General features: G+C 43.1%; 2 protein-coding genes across 6 annotated transcripts in view; one reads left to right on the forward strand and one right to left on the reverse strand.

Moving 5' to 3' along the window:
* LOC112404125 (cytidine monophosphate-N-acetylneuraminic acid hydroxylase) overlaps positions 1–14,345 on the reverse strand; it is a 256,651-nt gene that overhangs the window by 155,371 nt on the left and 86,935 nt on the right. The gene's annotated exons all lie outside the window — the stretch shown is intronic.
* CARMIL1 (capping protein regulator and myosin 1 linker 1) overlaps positions 1–14,345 on the forward strand; it is a 319,600-nt gene that overhangs the window by 4,637 nt on the left and 300,618 nt on the right. For all 3 annotated transcript variants that reach the window (XM_024751952.1, XM_024751953.1, XM_024751954.1), the window contains exon 2: positions 1,051–1,148. In XM_024751952.1, coding sequence (XP_024607720.1) covers positions 1,051–1,148 — 98 coding nt within the window. The remainder of the gene's footprint in view (positions 1–1,050; positions 1,149–14,345) is intronic.

Here is a 14,345-nt window from a genome sequence, read left to right on the forward strand (position 1 = left end):
AGAACAGGAGGAGGGCAAAGGAAACAAAAAAAAAAAAAAAAAAAAAAAAGAGGGACACGATCAGATCTGTGGCTTTGGAAGGGTCGCTTTAGTTCTGGGGGAGGTGTGGTACAGGGGGCCGATAGGTTGGAGGTGGTAGGCTTAGTCTCGGTGAGAGATTCTGAGGCCCTGAATGCAGGATCAAGTCCACGGGTCAGGAGCTGTTAGGAGGTGGGCCTAGGAGAGGAGGTGACTGGCTCCCTGAGAGAATGGAGTTGGAGATAAACAAGATTTCTAGCTTCATTAAGGGCCAGAGGAGGAGCAGGGAAAATAGTGACTTTGATTTGGGACCTGTTCAGTTTGGGGTCCTCACGGGAGTCCCAGAAGGGCCTTCCCGCTACCATCCAACTTTTCAAGTTTCCCCTTTTCTCTCAATTCTGCCTTTGACCACTCTTCAGGGATGCGGTGGTATGAAGATTTTGAAAGGACAGATGGCCAGGAGCACCCTGACTGAATTGTTTGGGCCGGTTCTGGTTCTTTGCCCTATTTCCCAACCTTCATGTCAAGGCACTCCTGGAAAATGATAATACGTATATGGCACTGTCATGAACACAGAGTCTGCTGGGGGCCAGAGGTAACCAGCCAAGGGATTTTATAAATTCCTGTTGTGCTTATGGTCTGCCTGCCTGCAATATAGTGCCTGCGATATAGTGCTCTGTGCTACTGCCTGACCTTGCTTCTTTTTTTTTTCTTTGTGTGTGCTTATCCTCTTTGCCCAGCAAGATTATATCATGCCTTGCATGGACTGGTATTATATCATATGCTTTTATATTTGCCTCAGCATCTGAGCACACGGTCCAAGGCACAAAGTAGGCGTTCATCAAATACTTGGTGACCAGTAACTATCAGGCTTGTTAAAACAAGCAACAACAACAAACAAACAAAAAAAAAAAAGAAAAAAAAAGACAATAAAAAATAAAAACAACCAAAAATGCTCCTTCAAATGCTGTCCTCCCCAGTGCTTTTCTCTTATTAATAAAAGAATATAACAAAATTATTCCTTTCTTTCAGAAAGCATAAAGGATGTTATTGGCAGAAAGATAAAGATTGCATTGAAGAAGAAAGTAAAATTGGAAGTGAAGGGAGACAAAGTTGAAAACAAAGTGCTGGTAAGTCTTAATGTTTTTCTTAAAAAAAAAGTTGGGAAGTAAAAATGTTTTTCCCCTCTATTGTTTTGATTGCCTAATTTTCATGCAGCACTGCTTCTGTGTTTTATATTTTGTTCAAAATTCTGATGCCCATTTTGTCCTAGGTTAGTTGGAATATTTGTCCACTGAAAGTTAAAAGTAGGATTAATTTAAATTTTAGAGACTGAAGTTTCTAAAAATTGTCTTTCTTAATGTTGTAAAAAGTCACCCACATCTAGGTCATCTCCTAGAGACCGTTTTCAAGTTATTCAAAGTTGGATGTTAAAGGGAGCTTGCTTATTATCTTTGCTGTGGCTGATTATCTGATTTTATTTGTGAGGACTTGAGATGAAATTTTTAAACTCCTCCTGTGTCAGTATAATTATTAAATTTTCTCAAATGTTATATCGGCAGCCATCTCTGGGTGACGGTCTGAGAAGGCGAAGAAAACATTTGTCTTTTTAAATTGGTTTTGGTGTTTGGGAGGGAAATGCCGGCTCCTCCCTCTAGCTTGTGAGAAGAGTTGCTGGGGGGCTGAGGGACTGGCCCTTGTTGACACAGGATTGCTAGGGAGTTGTCAGTGCCTGAGTTGTACCTTTAGAGAGGTGCAAAGCCTTTAGTGTTTTCTGTGTTCAAACTGTGGCAAACCTTAATTTAAGCTTAGGTAAATACACCTTGTTTGTGTTTTTGTTGGAGAAAATATTCGGTTTCATCTTTTTACCATTAGAAAATTTTAAACATATGCAAAAGTAGAGAACAGTATATTGAACTTGGTATGCCTTTCATCCAGCTTCAACAGTTTTCAGCATTTTGACAATATTGTTTTATCTCATCACCGTTTCCCCCGCCTCACACTTCTGGAGTATTTTAAAATAAATCCCAAGCATACGTCATTAAAAGAGAATATTTTTAATATTCTGTTTCTTCAGTTGAAGTTGCCACAGAGTTTGAAGTATCTTTCTGATACCATCTGTCTTGAGAATCTTTTAAAATATCTGACTGCCTTCCCCTGTGGATGGAAGGATTGTGCTATTGATGGATGACTTCTATCTCTCTGTGTACAAATCAGGATGGCAGAGAAATTGAAGTGGAAAAACTTGATTGAGTGACTTTTGCCCTGCGATGAAATGTGTTCACACAGACTGCATCATTAAGGTTATCAATAGCAGAAATGATTGGTGTCATCATTCTGCTTTATTTAGTTTTAATAAAGAGTAAATTTCCTTGAAGTATGTTTTACTTATTGTCGTTCAGCCATAGGATAGAGGTATATTTTGGCAGTGGTAGTGCAGAGAAGAAATTTTGTTTCTGCCGTTTGTTGTCTTATACGTTTACAGTAAATCTTCACAGGATGGATTCACCTTTATACAATTTAAATATCAAGTAGGTTTCCTGCAACAGTCTGACATGGTATGTGGTGTTATTTGGTATGGACACTATTCATCAAAGTAGTATTCATAAACCCGTGCCATGAGTAAAATTTGCAAAGTTAAAACTGCAAAGACAAATTTACATGTCCAGTGTAATAAAGTTGGCACCATTAAAGAATAGTTATGATTGGTACTTCCTGTTAAGATGTTGTCGGGGGTGGGGGGTGGGGGCTCTTAACGTCCGCTGGAGTTGATTAAGGTTGTAACCAAATTACAAATGTATTTGAATTTAAGCATTTATCTCCCCAAATCTGGAATCTGAGCAGTTTCTAGTGGCTTGGGGTAAACTTGTCTTGCCTGTTCCTTACTTGCAGGGGCAGGAATTGTTAATAGAAATATTCAAGGTTTGACAAGCTTCAGGTTTGAGCAGGATGGTCTATGAATTAACCTTTTTAAGTCTTTGATTTTGGAGTTTCTGAATTCAGAGAAATTCATTTACTTAAAACATTGGGAATTTCCTTATAATTTGCATTTCTGACTTTCTTTTGGCTGTCAGTTCAGTAAAATAGGGTATACCTGAATTGGCTTAAATCAGTATTTCTGTTCTGAATTTTATTTCTTGTTCCTTTTCCCCAAGTGCCCCCCCTCACCCCCGCTGCCCCGCGTGCTCTTAGTATCCTTCCTTATAAAGCTGGGAGTGTGTTATATAGGACTTGGTTCCTTCTTTTCACACTTTGAGACTTTTTGCTATTTCTAGCTTATCTTTTGTAGAGGGTTTATGTTCATCTTCCTTCTCATGGTCATAAGAGCTAATGTTTATTCAGCAAGCTCTGTTGGACACTTGATTATGCATTGCCATATTCGCTCCAGCAGCAGCCCTCTGAGGTAGGCACTATTTACATCTGTATTTGCGGAAACTGAGATTTGGAGAGGCTAAAGGAACTTGTTTCAGGTCATCCAGCTAATGAACGACAGAGCCGGGAGTTGAATGAACCCAGATCTGTCTCACTCAGAGCCTGTCCACTTCCCCATTATGCTCAGAATAGAAAGAAAATATCCTTTGGCTTGTTCAGTGGTTGCAAACTTTCAGGAAGATTTGGACTTTAGAAGGATTAGTGCTGCCTTGTGTGGATTTGACTGATTGATTGATAACATTGTACATTGCTTGGTTCCACACTTGTTGAGACTCTCCCCTGTACCAGATGTACAAGATGGACATAGATTCTGACTTCATGGGATTCAGAGCTCAGAGTCGAGTTGGGAGGTAAACATCTCTAGAGGCAGAGCTTTGAGGTGTGCTATGAGCAAGATGATTAGGGGCACATGGGAGGAATCCCTGACTCAGGCCTGAGGGTCAGGGAAGACTTCCAGAAAGAAGGCAAAGGTAAACTGACACCCAATGGATGAATAAGAGTTATTAAGGGAAGAGAGCAGAGACATGTTATAGACAAAGGAAACAGAATGTGCCTGGAAGCCTGAGAGAGCTTAGCATGTTAGAGGCAAATACTAAGTACAGCTGGAGCAAGGGGTACGGGGTAGAGAATGGCTGGGCTTAAAGCTGATTCTTTTTCTTGCAATTGGGATCAGGTGAAAGTTGGGACTGGTTAAACAGGTCTCTTCCCACCACCTGTTTCTAATGACCATCACATGAACTTTATCCTCCCCTCTTTTAGGGAGGCAGTAGGACTCAGCGGTTAAGGCCTTGGACCTTGAGTCATGCCCAGTTCGCACTGCAGCCTAGCCACTTTATAACGTTGTTCAGCCTCAATTCCTTTCTCTAATGAAACAGACCTTCTATTTGTACATGGTTTCTTTGTAGATTAACTGGGATGTATCTTAACACTGCTTAGGACAATGCCTAGCACATGATGAACACCCAACAAATGATAAAGCAGAAGGAGCCGAAGGGTTGTGCATTCTGTTTTTTCGGTGGCACAGAAAATGCCTATTCTTTCCATGCCCAAGTATTCACTGCCTTTATTGAGGGATTGAGCTTAGTTCACTCTAAGGCCAATAATTACTTATAGTTTATGGTACGTTTTAAGCTGGGTGGAGTGCAACTGATGAGATCCCAAATTCCTAAGGTATGCGCTGGTCTAGTGAAATCAGAAATCGATGTTCGGGGGGGAAAAACAAGTTTGACAGTCAAGTGGTAAACAAAGATAAACCAGCGTCTTTACTGCATGGCTTTGATTCAGAGCCTTTAGTACACCTTTGTGCGTAGTAGATTTCTCAGAATGAGCGGAAGTATACTGTCTTTCTCAAACTTATATGGCCAGAGACCCTACTGACCATAGTTTGGGAAACTGGGATGGAACAGGTCCAAGCTGGTGTCTTTGGGAACAGTTAAAGGGAACATGGAACAGACTAGAACAGGCTCTCTGTCATTGGAGTGTCCTCCTGGCGGACAGTTCTTTGGCCTGTACGTTTTGGGGACTTTTTTTTTTTGGCCGTGCTGCTCGGCATGTGGGATCTTAGTTCCCCAACCAGGGATCGAACCCGTGCCTCCTGCAGTGGGAGCACGGAGTCTTAACCACCGGACCACCAGGGAAGTCCCTGGCCTGTACTTTATATCTAAGTGGTGGGCAGTTCTGCTGCAAGCCACACACTGGCACCATGTCATCCTTTGCTGTATGGCCTTTCTCTGTTGTCTTTCGGGGATGTCATCAGGAAGAGATTCTGTGTTCCCTAGACTCTCAGTCCTTCCTCCCATTTGCGACTTGAATCTCCGCCCAAGTTTTGTAGTACCTGGACTTTTTTTTTTTTTTTTGCGGTACGCTGGCCTCTCACTGCTGTGGCCTCTCCCGTTGCGGAGCACAGGCTCCGGACGCGCAGGCTCAGTGGCCATGGCTCAAGGGCCCAGCCGCTCCGCGGCATGTGGGATCTTCCAGGACCGGGCCACGAAGCCGTGTCCCCTGCATTGGCAGGCGGACTCTCAACCACTGCGCCACCAGGGAAGCCCGTTTATAGATTTTGGTGTGAAAATAAGTCTCCATTTCTCCCTTTCTCCCTTTGAAATGCCAAAGAGTATAATTGTGGGTTTGTATAGGAATTGCCTTTTTTTTTTTTTTAGAAGCCGTCATTTTCCATATTCCAGAATGGCTGAATCATTGTGTAGTCCTACCAGCAATGCATGTGTGATCCAGGCAATTTGGTATTGCCTGGCCTTTTTTTTGAGGACTAATGGTTGAAAGAAAAATGTTGTCAGGGGAAAGCAAGGTCCGCCACCCACGCTTCTGCTGTTGCTTGTCTGCGGGAGAGGAATGTGTCTCTCTCTCCAGAACAGTGCCTCTGAATTGTGTAGATCTGTTCCTGGTCTCAGCTTTGTTTTTCCTGTTTCACTTTGGAATTTGGGTTCAATCATCTTTGCCAACCCTTTGTTCTTCCACATCCCTCTTAAAATGGGGCAGAAGCAGGACTCTCTTTCTTACTAGACTGAGCATGTCGAGGAATGGCATGTAAATGTAACCATGTCAGTTTGTTCACCTGTTCCCTTGAAAACACTTGATCCATCCTTCATTTATTTTCTTTTGAAAAGTTAACCTGAATCTCTTTAATGTATTTTCTCTTGTTTGGCTGTTTATTTATAACTTTTGAGCATCTGAATTCAGCTTGATTGGAATAACTAAGTTAACTTTAAGACGAGGAAAAGTAAAAGGACGTTATTTGGGGTAACATGTATCCTTAAAATATTTTGGTGGCAGTGCTGTCTTTCATTAAAATATAAACTCTACTCCTGTTTATTTTTAAAAAATGCATTAAAAAGGGAATATCTCTCACCTAAAAGTTTTGTAAGCATCTGGCCCACATAATCAGGAATTAGTTTAAACCTCAGTCTCTGATACGGAAAGCGTTGTTCTTTTACACGAGGCCATGCTCATTTTTTGTGGCTAGTCTGTTTAATATTTTCCTAATTCCCCTGTCTCTAATACCTAACTTGATTCAGCAGCACGACCCACGGTATAGTCACTTCTCAGACAAATATTCACTCTGGAAATTATGTTTTGCATCTACTTTCAGGTGACATCAACCTTAGCCGAAGGTTTCTAGACTTTTTTTTTTTTTAAATCAGTTGTACCCTTTTAAAACATAATTTTCCATGGGACCAATAAAATAGTGCTATTTTAGGAGTGTAAGTGTGTTTTGCAAATTTATAGTTAAAATCCAAAATATTAGTATAAACCCAATCAGTGATTTGTGTGAGGCTGTTTTGATGAACATAACTTAGAAATAGAGGGGAGATTGGATTTTGTTTTGGCTCCTTAGTATAGAGAGACTCCCTATTTACCCTTTAAGTAGTACAAATGTCACAGTTTTAAAAATAGCTACTTTTGCAATCTCGGGATGCTTTCCAAGGAAATAGAGATGTCAGGAGACACTTTCTCCTGAGTTCTGCACAAAAGTGGGGTATCCTGACAGCGAAGCTTACCTCACTGTTATCTCCAGTAAGTTAAGTTTGGTGTAACATCGAATCATGTGTTTGTGTTTTGTCCCAGCAGTTAAAATAGAAGAATGAAATTCACATCAGATGTTTGTAGATTGCAGTGGCTTCTGAAGAATGCTATTGGAAAACCGTTGTTCTAGGCCTCCGGGTTTACTTCCCTCTGCAGGAGGCTTGTACCAGTTGTTGGGTAATTTGAACAGTTCTCTTTGTGGAACTTTAGGAGCCTCAACTTTTAAGGATCACTTACAATTCAGTGCATAGGTAATTTTCAAAGCACCTGGGTGAAGTTACATGATTAGAAAATTGAGCTTTAGAAAACAGCAACAACATTGAAACAATCTTCAGGAGTAGGTATCAGAGAGCACACATTGTTGCCAAGGGTCCTGGCAAAAGTTCTGGGAAACTCAAAATAAAATAATCCGTATTTGAGTACTTGAGAATTTTCCCCAACTCAGAACTGGAGTCAGCTCCCGCTGACCTCTGGGTAGGGGTTGGAGGCAGGCTATGGCTCTGGGCACATGTTTCCAGGAGACAGTTCTGGCCAACTTGAACTTGTTACCTGAGCTGCATTTACATTCTACTTTCTCATCTGCCCCAGTTTCTTCTGTAGTTGGGTTAGGTGAGTCAAATGACCTTGGGCAAGAAGCTGTTGAACATACACCAGCCTTGGTGTAACTTTTCATTGTTCTTAAAAAGATAGTCCTTTCCAGCCTCTGGGATTTAGGCACCCTGGGAAGGGGGCATTTTGGACAAGGAGGACCCGGGAAATCTAACTAGAATATGCCATGAATTGGAAGAACTCATTTTTCATAGTCGTAAAATAGGTACAGAGAAAACAAAACAGAAAGGCTTTAGTGAAAGGTTACTGTAACACCTTTATGTTTCATTTCATTAGAAATGCTGTTAATATCTTTTGTTAAAGTAGATTGAAAATGCAACTAAAATCTGATGAAGGATAGAACTCTCCCCCTTTCTAAAAAGCTTGTTGTCTTTGAACAGAATACAAGGATTTGGATTGGTATATATGGGGCCTATTGTTGTCTAACTCTTCCTGTGCCCTATTACTCTCTCTCTCTCTCTCTCTCTCACTCTCACTTTCCCCAACTCTTTGAGAAAAGAGGGGTACAATAAAGGGAGGAAAGAAGGATGCTTGAGGTGGGGTGTGTGTGTGTGTGTGTTTACATAAAAGTCTGTTCACTTTCACCCATTGGGTCCTTTCCTTCATCTTGGTTGTTTGGGAGAGAATTTTTCTTTTTTGAAAACATTATCTCTCGATGAACCTTGGCCAGCAGGTATCTTTGTCTTTTTAGACACACGGGGTGCACAGCAAGTCCTCTTAGAAGTAGAAGCAGGGCTGTACAAGTGTCCTGAACTGTGCTTAGAGCATCTCCAGCCTGTGGCAAGGGTTTGGGATGAATGTGCTGAGTTCCCACTGAGGAGGCAGGTGTGTCCATTCTTGCTGATCCCTGGGCTTTGGGGTCTCAGGAGACATTTACGGGCATCGACTGGGATGAGTAGGCGTGTCCTCCGGACACGATCTGGTGTGGACAGATTGGCTTAAGCTGACTCTGGGGAAGTTTCTTCAGACCTGGCCCCTCTTGATTGCTGCCCAGAAGATCTTGAGGCTGGAGGACTCTTGGTAGCCATCTAACCATGCACTCTAGCCTATGAGAAGTTGCTTCTGTAGCATCCCTGATAGCTGAGTATCCACTTTCTGCTTTAGTGTTTCTGGTGATGGGAAAAGCAAGAATCCCAGAAAGCCCTTTCTTAGTTCAGGCTGGAACCTGCTTCTCAGTAACTTCTCTGAATTCACTGTAACGTAGGCTACTGGAACATCATAGGACAATTTTGCTCCCTCCTACATGAGTGCGGGTCAGGTATTTGAAGACAGTTATGTTTTTCCTTTTAGTCCTCAGGCGAAATATGCTCACTTCCTACAAATCTTAATCCTTGGAGGACATTGCTTTCAGACTTTTCGCTGTTCTGATCGCCTTGCTTTGGACCCATCCTACTTTACCAGTGAGTCTTTTAAGCTGTAGGTGTTGTGGGATTACAAATGTTTGGCAAACACTGTTAAAGCTGAATTAAACAGACTTTCTCAGAGTCTTTAATGGGCTTTTGTGGATTGTGCCACTTGAAGGGGGGAATGCAGTGTGTGGCATCACAGAATCTGTTCTCCAGACTCTGTAGGAAACATGGGTGTGGGTGCAGTCAGCCAAGTGAAGAGTACCAGCTGCACGTTGCTCAGGCCAAGTAAAAGTTTTCTTCTTGTTTTTAAAATTTTGAAAGTATCTATGCTATTTGCATTACTAAAAAGTTATAAAATAGTAAAGCTGAAGCATCACCTAGTCCTATCAATTTGGATGTAATCATTGGAAAAAATTTTTCTATGCTAACATACATAAACTATATGATCTGTTTTTAAAATGGAATCCTGAATCCTATCTTGTAACCTACTTTTAAATTTTACTTTTTGAGGTCAAAGCTTTCCATGACATATATATTATATAAAATATATATAATATATAATACATATATATATTATATATATATATATATATATATATATATAATGTTTTGAATTTCTGCCTGGCACTCTATTAGCCCACTTGAGAAGTATACCATAATTTATCTAACACTTAGAATGAGATAGTTAGGTTCCTTCCAGTATTTTGCCTTATAAGTGACACATCCTCACTTTTATTTTTCTTGGATAAATTCCTGGCAGTGGGATTGCTGCCTGACAGACTTTTTAAAGGATGTATTTTTCACCTGATTGTTATTCAGGAAGTCTCAATAGAGAATAATTCCCCCACCTCATTAATTTTATTGTCTTTAGAAAGGTCTGCTTAGCAGAATGATTGGTTCTCTTTTTTCAGGTCCTTATATTTCTTAGGCAAGGGCTCCTCGGACCCTAGCTCCCGAGGCAAACTTTGTCCTTGCAGTTTAGGGCCCTTTTAAGTCTGCCTGGGTGGATGCGACATTGTCTTCTACTGGAGTATATTTGCAGGCGAGGAGTCCTGTGGCTCTGGTGTTTGCCGGTGGGTTCTGGAGTCCCAGGTCTTGCTTGGCCCTGGCTTCTGCTGAATCAGCCACAGCTTTTTCTTGGCTGCACCCCAGCTCGATGTGAGACTGCATTGTACAATTTAGATCTTTGGTCTTTGCTCTGGTCTCAAGACTTTCTTACCTTGGGTCCTTGAGGCTCTGATAAATGGTAGTTGAGCAGACGTGCAACTGAGAAGGCCCATGGCGCTTTCATTGGATGAAATGTAGCCAAGAAGAACCCTAAGCCAATGTGCACGTACAGCTCGTCTGGTGTCTCAGAAGATATTTTAGTATCATAAGGAAAGGAGACATTGCTTTTTCTCTCAGGCAGTTCTGAAGGCAATTGACTTCACCTGTGTAGCTAACATCCCTCTCTTAAGTGGCATGGTCCTTCCCCACCCCACCTACACCTGCAGAGTAGTTCTTGCTTCTCTTCCCACTACCTCACCCTTTCCCTGTCTCCCCACCCCTGAGGGGGTGTGTCCAGGTCACGAGGACCCTTGGGCTCTCCTCCCACGAGCAGCTCCTCCTGCAGCCCCGTCTTCCTTGGTGAGTCCCTCGAGTGTTCAGCCTGCATTTCTCTCCTTTCAGTGCTGCCCTTGGGTACCATGTTGCCTGTGGTTATCTTTCTTTCCAAGACTGGCAGGTGGGATGAGGTTCCTCAGGGAACCTCTTATGCTTATCAGAAAACAAGCACGTAGGACCCCTTCCATTTTCAGAGTTACATTCTCAGTCCCAGTGTGGAACAGACAAGGGAAAAAATAGAACCAGAAGTGGGGAAGCTACTGAGATTTCCGAAGTCTTGCAAAGTGTCTTTTAAGACAGTTTCTCTGCAGTTTGATTCCTGACTCCCAGGCCTGAGGAGCCCAGCAACTCTCTCCTGTTGAATCTGAGCTAAAATATGGCTAGTGAAGTCCAGGCTGGTTGGTTAGGTGTTACCAGTGGGCATTTTCGGTTTCCTGAATTCATCTGTCTGAAATCGGTTGTCACTGGCCACCGAAAGAAGATTGGATCATCCCTCCTAGGCATGAGAATGAAACCGAGACCTGGAGAGAAGTACTTGTGGTTCTTGGACAGATCATTTTGGCGCTTGGAACATTTCAGCCCTTTTTCCTTTAAGTCTCTAGGAGCCAGTTTCTATTTTCGCCTGCATCCTTGGGGTAGCAAAAATGTTGCAGTCTGGGGAAACTTTTTGTACAACTTAGTTCACTGAATCACAGGCACTGCCTGTGCCGATGGAAATCAGAACCAGCCTGCAGGGAAAGGCTTAGTTCATTGGGCACTTGGCTTGTGTGGCTGTGTCCGTCGCAATCTCCTGGGTGTCGTATTCCTTATCAGAACTTTTACCCCCTCAAAATTCATCATTGGTGAGTTACCTGTGAAGTTCAGTTTCCGTTTCAACAGTTCTCTCTAGAAAACAGACTTCTGAAGCTCCAGTAGCCCTTAACCCTCCATCAGTTTACAGTCCTCTAAGTGGTCTCTGCGAGGAACATGGTAGGTCTCTCTGTCAATATTTCTCTCTTTCTCCACAAGGCCTGGATGCGAGAAGTCGGTCCAATCCTTCCTGTCCAGTGTTGCTTCTTAACAGAGCAACTGGAGCAAAGGAGAGGCTGTTAGCACTTTGTCACTTAGAGTTTCTTAAGCATCCTCCCGTTTGTGAGTTCTCACTGCAGAGACTTAATGAAGCATCTGTCTTTACATCAGATACGCCCGGGTTGTCCGTGGAACTGAACAAGTGTTGTCAGCAATGCTGTGTGTGCAGGAAGCCTTCACACTCGGGTCCTTTTTGGCAGGCTCTGTGTTCTCTGGGAATAAACAGTTTCTCTACCCATCGGAGTAGGGCTCCATACTTTCATATTCTGGAGAGTCATGCTTGTGGTATAGTTAGCCTGAAATTCAGGGATGGCTTTTTTTTTCTTTTTAAATATCTTTGCAGACATTTTCTACTTCCCACTCTCTTAGAGGCTTCCTCTGTGTTATGGGATCAGTCTGCCCGGGTTAGAATCCTAAAACTACTAACTATGGGCAGGTTATGTAACCTCTCGGTGCCTCACTTTTTTCATCCATAGAATGGGTATAATGATAGAACCTACCTTTAGATTTGTTTTGAAAATTAAATGAGACATTCCATGTAAAATATTTTAAATAGTGTGTGGCATAGAGTAAGTCCTCAAGTCTTAGCTGTGGTTACCGTTGTGAGGGGTGTTGCAGTGAACTGTGCTAAATGCTCTGATATGAGAATCTGGTTATGTGTCCATAGTCATAGATTACTTGGATATATATTATCTAAATATCCCCAAAGAAGTACTTCTTTTCTTTAAAAATAAATTTATTTATTTATTTTTGGCTGTGTTGGGCCCTCATTGCTGGGCGCGGGCTTTCCTTAGTTGCGGGGAGCGGGGGGCTACTCTTCATTGCGGTATGCGGGCTTCTCGTTGGCGGTGGTTTCTCTTGTCACGGAGCACGGGCTCTAGGCGCATGGGCTTCAGTAGTTGCGGCACACAGGCTCAGTAGTTGTGGCTTGTGCTCTACAGCGTAGGCTCAGTAGTTGTGGCGCGCACAGGCTTAGTTGCTCTGCGGCATGTGGGATCTTTCCAGACCAGGGCTCAAACCCGTGTTCCCTGCATTGGCAGGTGGATTCTTAACCACTGTACCATCAGGTAAGTCCCCAGAGAAGTACTTCTACTTTGCATCTTTTCCTGACTCTGTGCAAGATACCTGTTTTGATGTTTTCTCTGGTCAGAGCTCTTGAATCCAGTATCGGCTGTCTCCACAAATGGGTTTAGGATTTTTTTTCACTCTGCTGGTCTTAAAGAGGGTACGTGGATTTTGGAAAAAATCTTTCTTTAAGAAAGGGTTTAGGTATGTACATTGTTGAGATATATGTCTCTGAAGACAGGACTGTGCATTTTCTGTGGGTACATTTATGCCTCCTTTTCCCTGCAGATCCCGACGTATTCAGAAATATACTCGAGTTCCTCTTTCACTTTCAAGTCAGATCTCAAAAAACACAAAAATCAGTAGTTGGCCCCTGTTCATCCTCGTGGGGCTCCCACGGGCCCTGCCACCTGTTCGTGGTACCTCACTCAGATTGCTTCCTCTTAGGTTTCAGTTATGATGGCTCTTGTTTGATGCTAGGGGATTTATTTGCGTTCATGGGCTCGTGTAGCTCCTGGCCATGCTGGATTCTCACTTTCTAAATAAGTGTTAGACCAGCGTTTCTTAGCCGCAGCACTGCTATTGATTTTGCACCCAATAATTCTTTGGTGTCAGGGGCTGCCTGTGCGTTACTGTGTGTTTTACTAGCATCCCTGCCTCTACTCACTGGACGCCAGCAGCAGCCCTCCCTTCTCCCGGTTCTGACAAATACAGATGTTTCCAGACGTTGTCAGATGTTCGCTGGGTGGCAGAATTGACCCCAGTTGAGAACCACTGGTTTAGATCAGCGGGTCCCCAAATGTCAGAGAACAAATGCATACCTTGTCATACTTAGCTTATAAAGTTATATCGAAGGCTGAAAATGTATGTTCTGTAATACAGCTTTGGTTAATTTAATTAAAAATCCATAGGCACTTTAAAATACTTATTTTTGAAGTACTTAGATCCCTATATCTGTATATAACAAAAATAACAGATGGCACCAAACAGAAGTTTGTCTTGTTTTAAGATACCTAGTACACTGTTGTGGCCTCTCCCGTTGCGGAGCACAGGCTCCGGGATGCGCAGGTTCAGTGGCCATAGCTCACGGGCCTAGCTGCTCCGCGGCCCAGACCGGGGCGCGAACCCGTGTCCCTTGCATCGGCAGGCTGACTCTCAACCACTGCGCCACCAGGGAAGCCCGAGATACCTAGTTTTAAAACCATTGATTTGGCCAGTGGTTCTCAATGTGCGGTCCAGAGAACAGCAACTTTAGCATCACCTGGGAACCTGTTAGAAATGCAAATTCAGGGCTTCCCTGGTGGCGCAGTGGTTGAGAGTCCGCCTGCCGATGCAGGGGACACGGGTTCGTGCCCCGGTCCGGGAAGATCCTACATGCCGCAGAGCGGCTGGGCCCATGAGCCATGGCCGCTGGGCCTGCGCATCCGGAGCCTGTGCTCTGCAACGGGAGAGGCCGCAACGGTGAGAGGCCGGTGTAACGCAAAAAAACACAAAGAACAAAAAAGAAATGCAAATTCATGGGCATCACATCCACAGCTACTGACTCAGGGACTCTGGGAGTAGGGCCTGCAGTCCGTTTAACAAGCCCTTCGTGTGAATTTGATGCACCCTGAAATTTGAGTAACACCGAGTTAGAGTCTTAAGTAAGCTCCAACTAGATGC

The sequence above is a fragment of the Neophocaena asiaeorientalis genome, unplaced genomic scaffold, assembly GCF_003031525.2.
Source record: "Neophocaena asiaeorientalis asiaeorientalis breed wild unplaced genomic scaffold, Neophocaena_asiaeorientalis_V1.1 scaffold165, whole genome shotgun sequence".
Taxonomy (NCBI): domain Eukaryota; kingdom Metazoa; phylum Chordata; class Mammalia; order Artiodactyla; family Phocoenidae; genus Neophocaena; species Neophocaena asiaeorientalis.